This window comes from Bombus fervidus, chromosome 6, assembly GCF_041682495.2.
Source record: "Bombus fervidus isolate BK054 chromosome 6, iyBomFerv1, whole genome shotgun sequence".
NCBI classification, from domain to species: domain Eukaryota; kingdom Metazoa; phylum Arthropoda; class Insecta; order Hymenoptera; family Apidae; genus Bombus; species Bombus fervidus.
This window is the reverse complement of record NC_091522.1, coordinates 17,689,749-17,702,430: the sequence shown is the minus strand read 5'-3', so window position 1 is coordinate 17,702,430 and position 12,682 is coordinate 17,689,749. Positions and strand designations below refer to the sequence as shown.

Genomic DNA, 12,682 nt, shown 5'->3' with positions numbered 1-12,682 from the left:
TTGGCCTGCAATCAAAAAGATATTCAACAACTGTCACGCATACAGGGCGTTTGTCATTCGCAATATTCTTACGGTATATTATAAAAAAATAAAAATAATATAAATTTATATTTTTTATGAGTCATCATTAACGCTCTTTATTCGTCTGCCAAATCGATTCTTTTTGTTAAAGTACATACTGGACAATGAAACGATCTGTGTTTTACAGATCAAACATTTATAGAATCAAAGGTTGTTGCATTTCTTCGTGGTCTAACTGCGACTAAAAGTAAATACAATGGAAGGGTTATCTGAATAATCCGAAATGGAATTCAACATGTTTTTTGTTGTTGAATTTTCGAAAAGTCCCGCAATGTACCATGACGGCCCTCTGTTGGCTGTGCATCCTTGCGTGGCACAGCTCTCCAGCGAGTCTATTTTAGGGAACGACAGAAAGTTAAGATTATTTTAGTTACATTTTTCACCTCCGATCTAGAACGTAGGGTGCTTAGCATAAGAACATCACAATGGTCGACTAGGTTGATTTTCGACAAGCATCGAGGGTTACATGCGTTCCGACTAACCAACGATAAGTATTTAAAATAACAAAGAAAAAGGATTACTTCGACAAGATCACAGTCGTAAGATAATTATGTAATCCAAACGTCAACGCATTTTTCGTAAATCGAAGGAAGGACGTCATTAAACGATGGCTTACTCTTCCCTCCTCTGTCAGAAAGTATCTACGAAGGAGAACGTACGCAATCTCAATCTTATTTACCAAAATTCGTATTTTTCCGTGTACTCGTGATGCACAAATCGTTTTTGTGAGATATCATTCTACGATTTCCTATCGTTTGCTCGAGTGTCGTTACACGTTAAACTAAATCGCAAAGGATATGGTGAAAGTGTAAAGTTTTTATTCGTTCTTTCGTAGCGTTTTCAGTAAATAGTGTAATGTTAGAGTGTGCTGTTTTCGTACGGAGATACATGTATAGCCATATAAACCTTATTTTCTTGATATCTAAATCCGTTCTCGATCAATCGATATATCATCGCTATGGATGCACGAAGAATGTCTAACTGGAACGTACTGAGCGTAGAAGCTGCACTTCAACAGCTCAACAACTTTGACGACGATAAGAAGGAGGTTATAAAACGATCGAATACGGTAAATCATCAAAACAGACGTTAGATTTCTTTCTCGTAACAAAATTTCTTAAACGTTGTCGCAATAACAATCTTGCATTCTGCTTGCACCGTTTAGAAGAACATCTGCAATATCGTGCTTTTTTATATATACAACTTGCAAATCAGAATTATGACACGTAGAAGATGGACTTCTTTAGATCGTATTGGTAGGATGTACATACAAGTGCGTTCTATCTATTCTTATCTTTGCCTGATGTCTGCCTGTCTGACTGCTTGCCTTTATTTATAACTAATTAAGCTACCACTCAGCTTGAAATGAGTCCTAGCATCGTCCAGTCAGCCGACGAACTCCTGACAAATTGGTTGCCGGCTCGGTACCGTTTCTGAACTCGCGGCGACTCGAGTGCCCGTAAAATATATTGACATGAACGAAGGAACGTTGAACTGTTTCGCGACATTTCTGCATATGACACGGTTTCAATAATTCACGGTGTAGATCGAGAAAAGTGTGGTTCAAAGTGATTTTTCGTACAGATCGATCGTACAGCACAGTATAATTAATTGCATTTCCAACGATGAGCACCTGGCATCAGCTGGACGTGGAATTCGCCACGAATGCTATATCTAGAGAGGATGTCGGTCGTAGCATTCATCGGAAAAGAATCGCGTCGAGCGTGGTAACTATTCTGTTAAAATATCAATCTATGGAAAAGTTTTGATTCAATTTTGAACGTTCAGCTGGGCAGCTAACAATTTGTTCGCTCAAGAGCGTTCATCTTAGTATTGCGTAATAACTTTGCGCTTATTTGAAAATAAAAAGATCCTATTTGTACCGGATGAAACCATCTAAGCGGTGACGTTATCGATTGCAGCTATGAAATTCGTTATCGCATCATGTGACACGCGAGATTTCTTGCGATAGAAGCTGAACTTGTGAGTTCAGCGACAAATGTTGATCGTTAAAAAATAAAAAAAAAGAAAAAAAACAGATGTATCGTTTAATAACATTAGAGCGACGTTTTTATCCATCTTGCTATTTGATCGAAGTACTCGATTTTTTAATATCCCAAACCAATGACATCGATAATCAGGTAACAGAGTCCAAGTGTTTTATCGACAAACAAAGACTCGGATTATTAAAAAAAAAAAAAAAAAAAAAAAGAACATTTTCTTGTAGTACATATATCTTCGTGTAAATACCACGTGTTTTGTTAAGTCTCGTGTCGGATAAGTTCCAAGTCTTACATCAACCAGGCCGTTCTGGCAGATTTCTAAAAAGCCTATGACCCTCTTCGATGGGACAAAAAAAATCAGTGGTCAAGTATTTTACGACGTCCGCTGAAATAAAAAAAAAAAAAGGAAGAAAACCAGAAAAAAAAGAGGTGAAATTTTGGTAAACGTAAATTTATCAGCAAATAAATTCCCGATTTTCTTGCGTCGATTTTAAAGAGAAGTAAAAACAATTTTCATCGACATTATGTCGCGAGTAAACTGTACAAGCATTTCCGCAATCTCTTTTATTATCAACGAACACGCGCAACGAGTTTCGAACGATAGTTGCAGCGAGACTCGCGGATATTTGCTAAACTTCGCCCAAAATCTGACGTTTACGGGAAACACAAGGAAATGTACCTTGGCTGCAGGTGACGAGTTTAAAATTAAAGCGGAGACGGGTCTTCCAAGTCTTATATTTAGGACGACGCGCAGGCGCGATCCGATTAGAAATCCCCGTCGAAGACTTAGAACTTCTGATTCCTTGAAATCTGCCGTGTGCCGCGATTTTCACCAACCTCCTTCGTCGTTCAATAAATATTCTCGTTTTTCTTTACGTATCGGTAATTTTCCGCGCGGTGCAAAGTTCATATTCGCCGCACGTGGATTAAAGGTTCATCGGATCGGATAGATCAACATCCTGTCGGTCGAAGTATAAACTCTGTGACAATATCTTTCCAAAGGGAAAGCAATTTTGTGCCTCGAGTACGTTTTGAGAAAATAACAAGATGGATCTCGGGGGTGTCGATGTCTGGGGTCAGATCGCCGTGGAAACGTCTCAGATGTTCGTTTCCGAGGGCGGTGTGGTTAAAAGTCGCTTCGCTGGGACAGTAAGTGATCAACTTTACCAAGGATGTGACGAAAGACGTCAACTCGAGTTTGCTTTTTTAATTCCACGCAGCTGTCGAATCGTTTAACGCGTCTCGTACTAAGGATTATTGTTCTTTCATTTTTTTTTTTTTTTTTTTTTTTCTTTTTTTTTAGACGATAGAAAAGCTGCCAGACAAGGTATTGCTAAACGTCTTCAGTTATCTGTCTCATCGCGAAATATGCAGGGTAGCACGTGTGTGCAAGAGATGGCGGCAAATCGCGTACGACACGCGATTATGGAAACACGTATCCCTGCGACCGGAAATCAGTGGATTGCACGTGAATTCTTTGGACAATCTGCTGCACTTGATCAGGTAGTAGATACTTGCTCGATATAATGTTGGCAGGTAACGTTCGCGTCCGAGGTTCGCGCCAGAATCAGCTTCTTCTTACTTGCCAAGATATAACGCGTAAACGGTAGCGATATGGTGGATTCACGCAGCCGTAAGATATTAAAATAACTTTCTCTGATCGACAGCACGCGTTTTGGAGCTTCGCTGAGGTACATCGAATTGCCGATCGAATTGATCACCCACACGGTTCTTCACGAATTGGCGAATAAATGTCCAAATTTGACTCACATGCTTCTCGATTTCTCCACTGCCATGCAGCTGCACGATTTTTCGGAGATGCAAGCCTTCCCGACTAAACTCAAGTACATGTGCATCTGCCTGTCAGAGGTAATCTTCATGGAGGGCTTTATGAGAAAAATTTACAATTTTATCAACGGCTTGGAGATCCTTCACCTTATAGGTTCGTGTCTACCTTGAGATCCAAGCGAATGCTTATCGTACCACCTGTTTCAACGAGAAACCAATTACATCTAGAATCTTATAGGAACGTACGAGAAGGTGGAAGAGGAGGAGGAAGAAATCTACGAAGTGATAAATGTGCACAAATTGAAATCAGCGACTCCTAATTTGCGAGTAATTAATTTATATGGGATCAATTTCGTAGACGATTCACACATCGACGCATTTTCTTCCAATTGCATCCAGCTCGAATGTTTGGCCGTGAATTTCTGTGCCAAAGTCACTGGCTCAACCATGAAGACTCTATTTCAAAGGAGCAGGAGATTAAAGTGTCTCCTCATGCAGGGAACAAGTAACTAAATATTCGTCAACGTGCTATCTTACCTTCGATTATACGAAACTCGAAGTATTACAAACCTTTTTCAGATCTCCAGAGCGAATACGTGATGCAAGTTGAATGGGAAAAGTCGAGCATCCAGGAGTTGGACGTTACCGGGACGGACCTGTCAACGGAATGTCTGATCGACATGTTGACCAGAATTCCAGGCCTTCGTTTCCTGAGCGCTGGTCAGCTGAACGGCTTTAACGATAGCGTGTTAAAAGCCTGGGCTGAACTCGGCAATCCTCGCAACCTGATCGCTCTAGATCTGGACAGTTCCGATAACCTGACCGACGATGGTCTGCATAAATTCTTGTCGAGATACGGTCATCAACTCTGGGGGCTCGCCTTATTCGGCATGCCTCACATCACCGATCAACTATGGCAGAGTGTATTACCCATATTGACCAATGCCAAGTAAAATATATTTTTAGATCTTTAATATCTTTAATATACTACGACAAGATATCTTTGAAATTCCTGTTTCTTATTTTAGAATTCTTGTAATGGGAACACAGGAGAGATTGGGCGTGAATATTCACGTGGATCAGTTGATGGACGGAATTGCTAACAATTGTCCAAATTTAGAGCGGTTGGAACTCCGCTGGGATCCCGAGAATCTCCGATTCTCCGATAAAAGTCAGAAGGCTATAGATATACTACGTGTAAAATGCATTAAATTACGGTGCTTAAGCTTGAGGTAATCGCATAACCGGATAATCATATTTGAAGTCGGGCAATAAATAAAATACACTGTATAATTGTAAAATCGATGCGCTTGCAGCGATGGAAGATACTATGAAATAGTAAAGGCCAACTTTGAACGCGCCGACAGACTGACGGTCGTTCGTACGACAACGTGCTGCCGCGTGTCTAATTACTACCTCTTAGCAAATTATAAGGATTTGATTTTTAATTAACTATTACGATATAAGTATTTGTTCATACATAAATTCTTCCATAAAATACAACGAAAAAGCATATCAAGAAGGTAATACATGAAATGATTAAGAGTAGACGCTGAGACAGATATTATGGAACGTATAATTTGCAATAAATGTCTTGTTTCAGCTAGCGAACAACGACAATTACGATCGAACAACGAATCTACCTGCGATTACTCAAGTACTTACTCCTGCCCATGAAAGACAGATGCATATTTTTTTACACTATTTTCAAGCGCATAGCGTGAGCGAACGAATTACTTCGACCCTTGAATCTCGAACCGTTTGATATTACCGTATCGTTACCTATGTACTATACATATATACCAGCAAAAGAAAAAGGAAAAGGAAAACAAAGAACGGGAAAAAGACTAACTACGTAATCAATGAGAATTATTACGAAAAACCTTGACACGTACAAGTACAAGACCTCGAACCATTGCGTCACAGGGTATTCATAATTAATCGAAAGATCGTCATTGGAAAAAGTTTGTCAAGTATAATATGGACGAGAGACAGAGGTACGCACCATAGCTGTCCGTATCGATTATTCGCTAATTTATTCATGCAGCCGTGTAGACGACGACGACGTCGCACTGGCCACGGCCGGTCGGTCGGTCGATTCGCTCGATTTCATTCTCTAGCCACATGCCAGACCCTTCGTTTATATATGGCATTATAGTCGACGCAGAACCGTCGTGGCCGACACGACTTTTCGCATGATTCCCGAAACTTTCCGTCGATCGTCGCGTTTCTTCCTTTCGTGCTCCTTTTATCCCGATCTTCCCCAATGTCTGACGTCGAGGAGGACCTACTGGTAAAGAAGCTGAAGATCGTGCTGGTCGGTGACTCTGGATCCGGCAAAGTGAGTTTTCTAATGTTGCCGGCGTTTAACCGGAAGCGTAATCCGAGTCCCAAGCGATAGTGTACTTTTTCTAGTCATTTGTTTTTGCGTTAATGCGAAAGTAACAAAGTATCGATTTTAATTTCGATCGTCAATTTTTGGAAAGGTATACACATACGAAACGTCGATGTATATGATTAAATTGTTTCGAGTTCAGAGTGCCTGAGCTTCGAAGAACCAAGCAACGTATCGATTTATTTCCTCCGTGCGAAGCGTGGTCAGTGCCACGATTAAACGTACTTTCGCAAGTATAGAATGTTTTATGTTTATTGCGCTTTACTTTATCGGTAATAACCATTTTGACATCTTCGTCGCTCCAAGTGTCATACACTGTCAGCGATAAATCTTCAGTAATTAGAGTCTACAGTCTACGCGTAGTTCGAGCAAAATTAGATATTCGTGACTCGAGCCGTTTCACGTCTGTCTTGAATTCTTCTCTTCGTCAAAATTCTTTTGCTCGATAACAGGAACAACTTCTAGTTCTCGAACAACTTCTAGCTATTAATTAGTAGGTAAGCATAACACGCGAGTTTCGATCGACGTAGAAATTCCGTGTTACGATCGAATGCCCGGGTAACGCTCTACTGATTAAAAAAACCTTAGTTATTAAGATTACTGAGTATATTGATTGACAGTCGATGATTTATTTTAGAATATCTTTATTTTCGTTTCTTGAAACTGAAAAGCTGTTCTTTCATTGGAAAAGGACGATAGCTTCTCTCTTTCTCTCTCTCGTCGTAACGATAGAATAGCAATTCTGGATAACTGAAATTCAAGGATCCCTGTTTAGACGAGCATCGCTCAGAAATTTTGCAATAACGAGTTCACGAGACAGTACACGCCAACGTCTGGAATCGACTTCTTCCTGAAGAACGTCAGCGTCGGTTTTTATAAAAACGTTAATCTACATTTATGGGATGTCGGCGGTCTTGCGTTACACGGAAACATGCTGGACAAATACGTCTTCGGTGCTCATGTAAGAAAACGGAATGCATCCGACATACGTTTCAGTCGAAACATCATTTTACAAGAAAAAAAAAAAAAAAAAAAAAAAATAAATCTAGATCAGCTGTTCTTCTACAGGAGGAAAAACAATATTTTTCAGATAATCCTTTTAGTCTACGACGTCACTAATAGCTTCAGTTTCGAAGTTCTAGAAGAATGGATAGATAAAATCAGAAAATTGAGCGATAACTACGAGGAAACACCGCTGATGGCCGTAGTTGGTAACAAATGCGACATGGAACATCAGAGGACGGTGAAAAAGGATCGAACACACAAATTCGCCGCAGACAATGGATTTCCGTCTCACGATGTTTCCGCTAGAACCGGTGAAGCGGTAAAATATTCTTTAAACAATAAGAGGAGCAATATCCTGTACTTCCTTTTAAAAAGAACTGGTTTTCATTTCAGGTTTCTTTGTGTATAGTGACCTTAGCCGCGCAAATTTTGGGTGTCCGATTAACGAAAACAGATCAGGACTACCACAAGCCCATAATAATTGCAGAAATAGGCGACACGGTGGACATGAGCACCATTCACAAGGTCGTGAAAAGGATTCCCACGAAAAAGCAAACTCAAATACCATTTCATCCTCATTTACCTGGTTCAAAGTCGTCAGTTTGCCTGCTACAGTGAAAATTACCGTAACGAGAAGTGGTTTTTGCAATACAATATTTTTATCGAACGTCAAGGACGGTTCACCTGTACATAAGACGTCCGTACGAATATTTTTCGCTACTTTCTTACCGTACATAAGAGATTACTTATACTTTGAGGGGCCAATGCAATAAACCACTGGTGTCTTCGTAGTAGATTTAAAAACAAATTTATTTATTGATAAAATCTTACTACTTGCGGTAATAATGTTAATATGGATCGACGTAACAATGTTAAAAATACTTTTACAATAATAGTAGCATCGTTCGTTACAGTGATGTACATACACTGTTGATAGAGTACATGCCATAGATTTGTATTCGAGTCTTCGGTAACTTTATCATACATGTATAAATGCTGGTGAGAAAAGATCGTTTGATATTGAGAGTTAATCCGTGAAGAAATCACGGGATAAATGAGAAGCTCTATAATCGCATTTAAACATCGTAAGATTAAGTAAAACAGGATAGTAAACGAATCAATTTTTATTCGAGTTTTGAAGAGCGAGAGAAAGCTCGTTCGTCCATATTAAACAACTCGCAGATGTATCTCTATTTTTATAAATCGTTGATTCACAGGTTCTTTCCTATACCTAATTGTTAATGGCACTAATCATGCAAAACTATATGCAAAAAAAAAAAGAAAACAAATATACAAAACAGAATGCATACAACGGAAGAACACGTCATTTAACAAACAAGAATGAGCGAGATCGCGGTATGTGCGTATTCTTAGAACAATTAGCTTTGAATAACATAAATGTAAGATGCACGTCGGAAGTATTAAACGGTAAAACATGTTAATAAATAGCGACTAAGTTAGTGGAGCCCTTTTCATTAGGAATTAGTGACGTAGCAATTCAGAGGATAGGATAATTAATCAATTTTAGGATCAATTTTTAAATTAACATCGAAAATATATACGATATTACAAATTCAAATTTTAAATCCATATTCTAGAAGTGTTAGTTGAAAAACTCTAATTAGTTCACTCTGCGAGTGCACGAATTAAGATCAGTTTTCAAGTGTTCGATCGAATGTTTGTTAGACGATACAAAAAAGGAAAAAAAGAAAACTAATTTACGGACGGTGCAGTCGATAGAATTTGATCACCCGCTTGAATTGAGATATAGAGCATATTCTATATATTTTAGACATATAACGTGCAAAATTATAGTTTTGGTAAACTTTATATACCATCGATTACTCGTCTCTTTATAAAACAAAGATTCTAAGTGTCTCGATTAATACATCGCTTCTTTTTTTACTCTAGTGCGATCTTCAGTCTCATATTACACGTTATGGAAACTATTCATTCATTAAACTATAAGATAGGTTTTGTTAGCGGTCTTCTTGGCCATACGTTCTTTTCTAAAATCTTTTCTTTAGCCTGCCACAGTCGAGTGAATTTCTCGTTCAAAGGAGCGATATATGTTTCTATCCATTCTTGTATAGTATAATTGTCATATATGTTTTCCATAGCTGTTCTTATTTCTTTTTCAATATACTTTATGTCCGTCTTGTATTTATCCAGTTCTGCAACCGCTCTTTCTACGTGACTAGGATTTGAAAAAGAATATTTTAAATTGTACGGTTTCAACCATCCCTTAAATGTGTTATCCTCTTCCATTTTACTAACTGCTTGAGTCAAAGAATACAGCCGCAATATAGCAGCATAAATAGATACACCGTGATAACTACATCTGGTCCAACCATATTGAGGTTCCGGAATACTTAGAGAAATGATGCCCTCGCACTCTAGCGCCTGTAATACCGAAGTAGGTACTTCTATCGGAAATCTACATAAATCTGGAGCTTGCAGAATGGCTAAATTTACAGCAAGCGAGGGTATAGCAGATGGCAGAAGTTCGCACAGTACGCTAAAGTGATCGTATCTTTGCCACCCTGTTAAGATCGCACCCTTAAATTTAATTTCAGTGGAGTATTTATTGATAATCTCCAACCAACGCTGATGGTTTTCCATATGATAACCAATATCGGTGTAATATCTATCTGGAGCAGTAGCACCTTTAAAAGCTGTAGCGATCCAAATATCTTTCCAAACCGATGCATAGTTTTTCCACAATTGATCTGTCAATGATGCTCCAGGATCGGTGGTATATTTCCAAACAACAGGTTCTACCATTAAATGCAAGCCTCTGTCTATTATCTCATCGGATGATATTTCTCTAAATTCGTCGTCCCACATAAGAACAACAAGATCTGGATACTTATTTTTGATATATTTTGCCACTTTTGAAACATGATCCAAAAATAATTGTTTCTTGCCCCACTGTCTTTTAACCATTGTATCTAAGCATCTAGAACATTCTCCTATCTGATAAACTTCATCAGCTCCGATGTGCAAATGCTTTATATCAGGATGTGCTTCTACTATTTGGTCTATCATTTCGTATATCAATGGCAGAGTTTTGTTGTAAGTAGGGCATAAAACTTGCGGGTACCTTGAAACTTCTCTATAGTCTTTATATTGATCTAACTTGAGAACAAATTCCATATGACCGAAAGTTTGAATCAATGGTATGACTATAAGCTTATTCTTACTGGCTATCTTTTGAATTTTTGCAATGTCGTTCCTGGTATAGCAATTTCCTGCACTGATATTTTGTATCGATCCTTCAAAAGGAAACATATCTTCGTATTCTATAAGTATACCAGTGGCACCTAAATTTTTGAGCAAATTTAGCAGGTACTTGTAATAACTTGCCTTTGGAGGAGCTCCTTTTAAATCTAAATGCACGATTTTATGTCCCTTAAACAAGGGAACTGTTTCTGCGTGCAATCTTTCATAATTAATATCGTTGAATAGCTTTCCTCCTCCGCTTTTCAATTTTCCCATTATTTGAGCCTCTATTTGTTTTTTTCTGGCAATGCTCAGAGGATTCTCGGTCAGGTCGCTCAATGGATAAACCTCTTCGATCTTGAACTGTGGATTTAATTTATTGTTCGTGATGTCCTTGACCTCATTATCGAGAATATGATAAATAACAATCAGCAGAGTAAAACTGATCATTACGGTGATCATTAAAGAGGCTCTGCCTCCTAGTCGTGTCATGATTGTCAGTCCAGCAGAACATCAAGATCGAGTCACTTTATTATTACTTCTGTTTAATCAAAGTTATTATTATTTATAACACGAGTCGATTGTTCTTTCCAATGAATGTCGGCACTTGTACTTGTAAAGCAACGTTATGTTGTTTTTAAGCTCGTTCAAGTTGAACTTACATAATATGGATTTGTCATCGGAAAATAATGTGATATTATCTAATTAATTGCATTTGCAAAGACATGACACCAGTTCTTTTCCTTATCACAGATTAATGACAGAAGGATAGAAATAATAAATCTTTGTTACTGCTATATAGTGATAAACGCTATCAAGGAGCAGGCTAGGCAACTGTATACGATGATAAACGCTATGATAAATATAAATTGTTACAAGATATTTTATATTGGTACATTTATCCTGTTGGATTGTTTAACTTATAATTCAAACATTTATATATATATATATCTCATTTAAATTGAAATTGAAATATCGTAGGGACATTTCGGACTTTACAATGTGTATTTTTATGCGATTGGATATCACGATATCGAAAATAAGAGAAATATTCCCTAAACTATATACATTCATGTTCTTCACTGCACAGAATACTTGCAAGATTCGTTACACTTAACTACTGATTATTACAAATTTTATAAAACTTTACAGTTTACAATAATGTATCTACAAGATAATCAAGAGACAATAAATATAATTTGATAAACATCATCTCAATATCTTCTAGAACGAACTACGTACATATACATATATTATTATTGACAAAGTATTATAAACGAATAATTTATATTTACGCATCGTGAAATTTCGTGAGAAGAAAAGATACGAAATCAGGGCTGCCACTGTCACGAGCTTGACCTATAAATAACAGCTCGTCATTCTGCATCGAATTTACTTAATGAGATCCAGCAGAGGCATGATAATTTGCGATGATGTTGAATCAAGGCATGCCCCTGGCACACTCTTACGTCGCAATTTCACTTCGGTTCTTTAAACATTCTTTTTTATTTATCATCGAGTAACATATGTGTGAACAAAGTACTCGATGTGTTCGTTTAATTTACGGAGAAAATAGGTGCATTGATTAGGCGCATAAAACGCAGAACGAAGGGCGTGAAACTAAGAACGAAAATAGAGTTCTCGTACGTTTAACAAGAAAAGAATCAAAGACGAGCGAAACCGGAGAGGCTCACAGCCGTGTAATCGAATCCTTAGTAGCGAAATCTTAAATCCTAGTCCTTTATCTCGTTTCCAGTTTCCGCGAACTGTGCATGACCACCCGTTATATACTTAATGAACGTGACTCACATCTCTTTAGTTATGACGAGAGTAGGGGAATAATTCTAGACAATAAAGCTGTTTAATGATGCCACTCTACGGAAGTTTAAACCACGCGCTTGGAATAACGCGCGTTTTTGCGACCTTAGCGATTCCAACTTGTTCCAACGTTTATCGTAACCAATTTTATATCCCGATTGTACTCGAAATTTAATTATCGTCGTTGCGTCTTTCGTACGATCCATACACGCGAATAGGTTAAACGATTTATCGTTAAAAGTACAGGAGTAAAGATCGTTCTTCCGAAAAACAAATAGTACATATTCTCTGAACAAGATACGACACATAAGAGGGAAAATATTTGTCCTCCCGAGAAAATATTATTGCCAGTGTTTGAAGAGAAAGTCGG

General features: G+C 38.0%; 3 protein-coding genes across 7 annotated transcripts; 2 read left to right on the top strand and 1 right to left on the bottom strand.

Moving 5' to 3' along the window:
* The first annotated feature begins 446 nt into the window (after positions 1–446).
* Fipoq (F-box/LRR-repeat protein FipoQ) lies at positions 447–5,369 on the top strand. Of its 4 annotated transcripts, XM_072004669.2 has the most exons (8): positions 447–736; positions 917–1,150; positions 3,388–3,587; positions 3,752–4,026; positions 4,111–4,377; positions 4,452–4,821; positions 4,901–5,104; positions 5,189–5,369. In XM_072004669.2, the coding sequence occupies exons 2-8, from the start codon at positions 1,040–1,042 to the stop codon at positions 5,322–5,324; spliced, it is 1,563 nt and encodes a 520-aa protein (XP_071860770.1). In that variant the 5' UTR covers positions 447–736; positions 917–1,039; the 3' UTR covers positions 5,325–5,369. The 4 variants fall into 4 exon arrangements, with proteins under 4 accessions (XP_071860770.1, XP_071860769.1, XP_071860777.1 ...); XM_072004668.2 differs by having other exon boundaries at positions 447–1,150; XM_072004676.2 differs by lacking the exons at positions 447–736; positions 917–1,150 and adding an exon at positions 1,301–1,808.
* On the top strand, positions 5,314–8,570 carry LOC139988626 (ras-related protein Rab-28). Of its 2 annotated transcripts, none has more exons than XM_074111752.1 (5): positions 5,314–5,395; positions 5,476–5,592; positions 7,043–7,228; positions 7,358–7,591; positions 7,666–8,570. In XM_074111752.1, the coding sequence occupies exons 2-5, from the start codon at positions 5,557–5,559 to the stop codon at positions 7,888–7,890; spliced, it is 681 nt and encodes a 226-aa protein (XP_073967853.1). In that variant the 5' UTR covers positions 5,314–5,395; positions 5,476–5,556; the 3' UTR covers positions 7,891–8,570. The 2 variants fall into 2 exon arrangements, with proteins under 2 accessions (XP_073967853.1, XP_071862374.1); XM_072006273.2 differs by having other exon boundaries at positions 5,374–5,395; positions 5,476–6,213.
* Positions 8,065–11,403, bottom strand: LOC139987887 (hexosaminidase D). Its single transcript, XM_072004666.1, has 2 exons — positions 11,157–11,403; positions 8,065–11,035 (listed from the first exon to the last, which is right to left on the bottom strand). Exon 2 carries the CDS (start codon positions 10,984–10,986, stop codon positions 9,235–9,237), a length of 1,752 nt encoding a protein of 583 aa, XP_071860767.1. The 5' UTR covers positions 10,987–11,035; positions 11,157–11,403; the 3' UTR covers positions 8,065–9,234.
* Between the last annotated feature and the right edge of the window lie 1,279 nt (positions 11,404–12,682).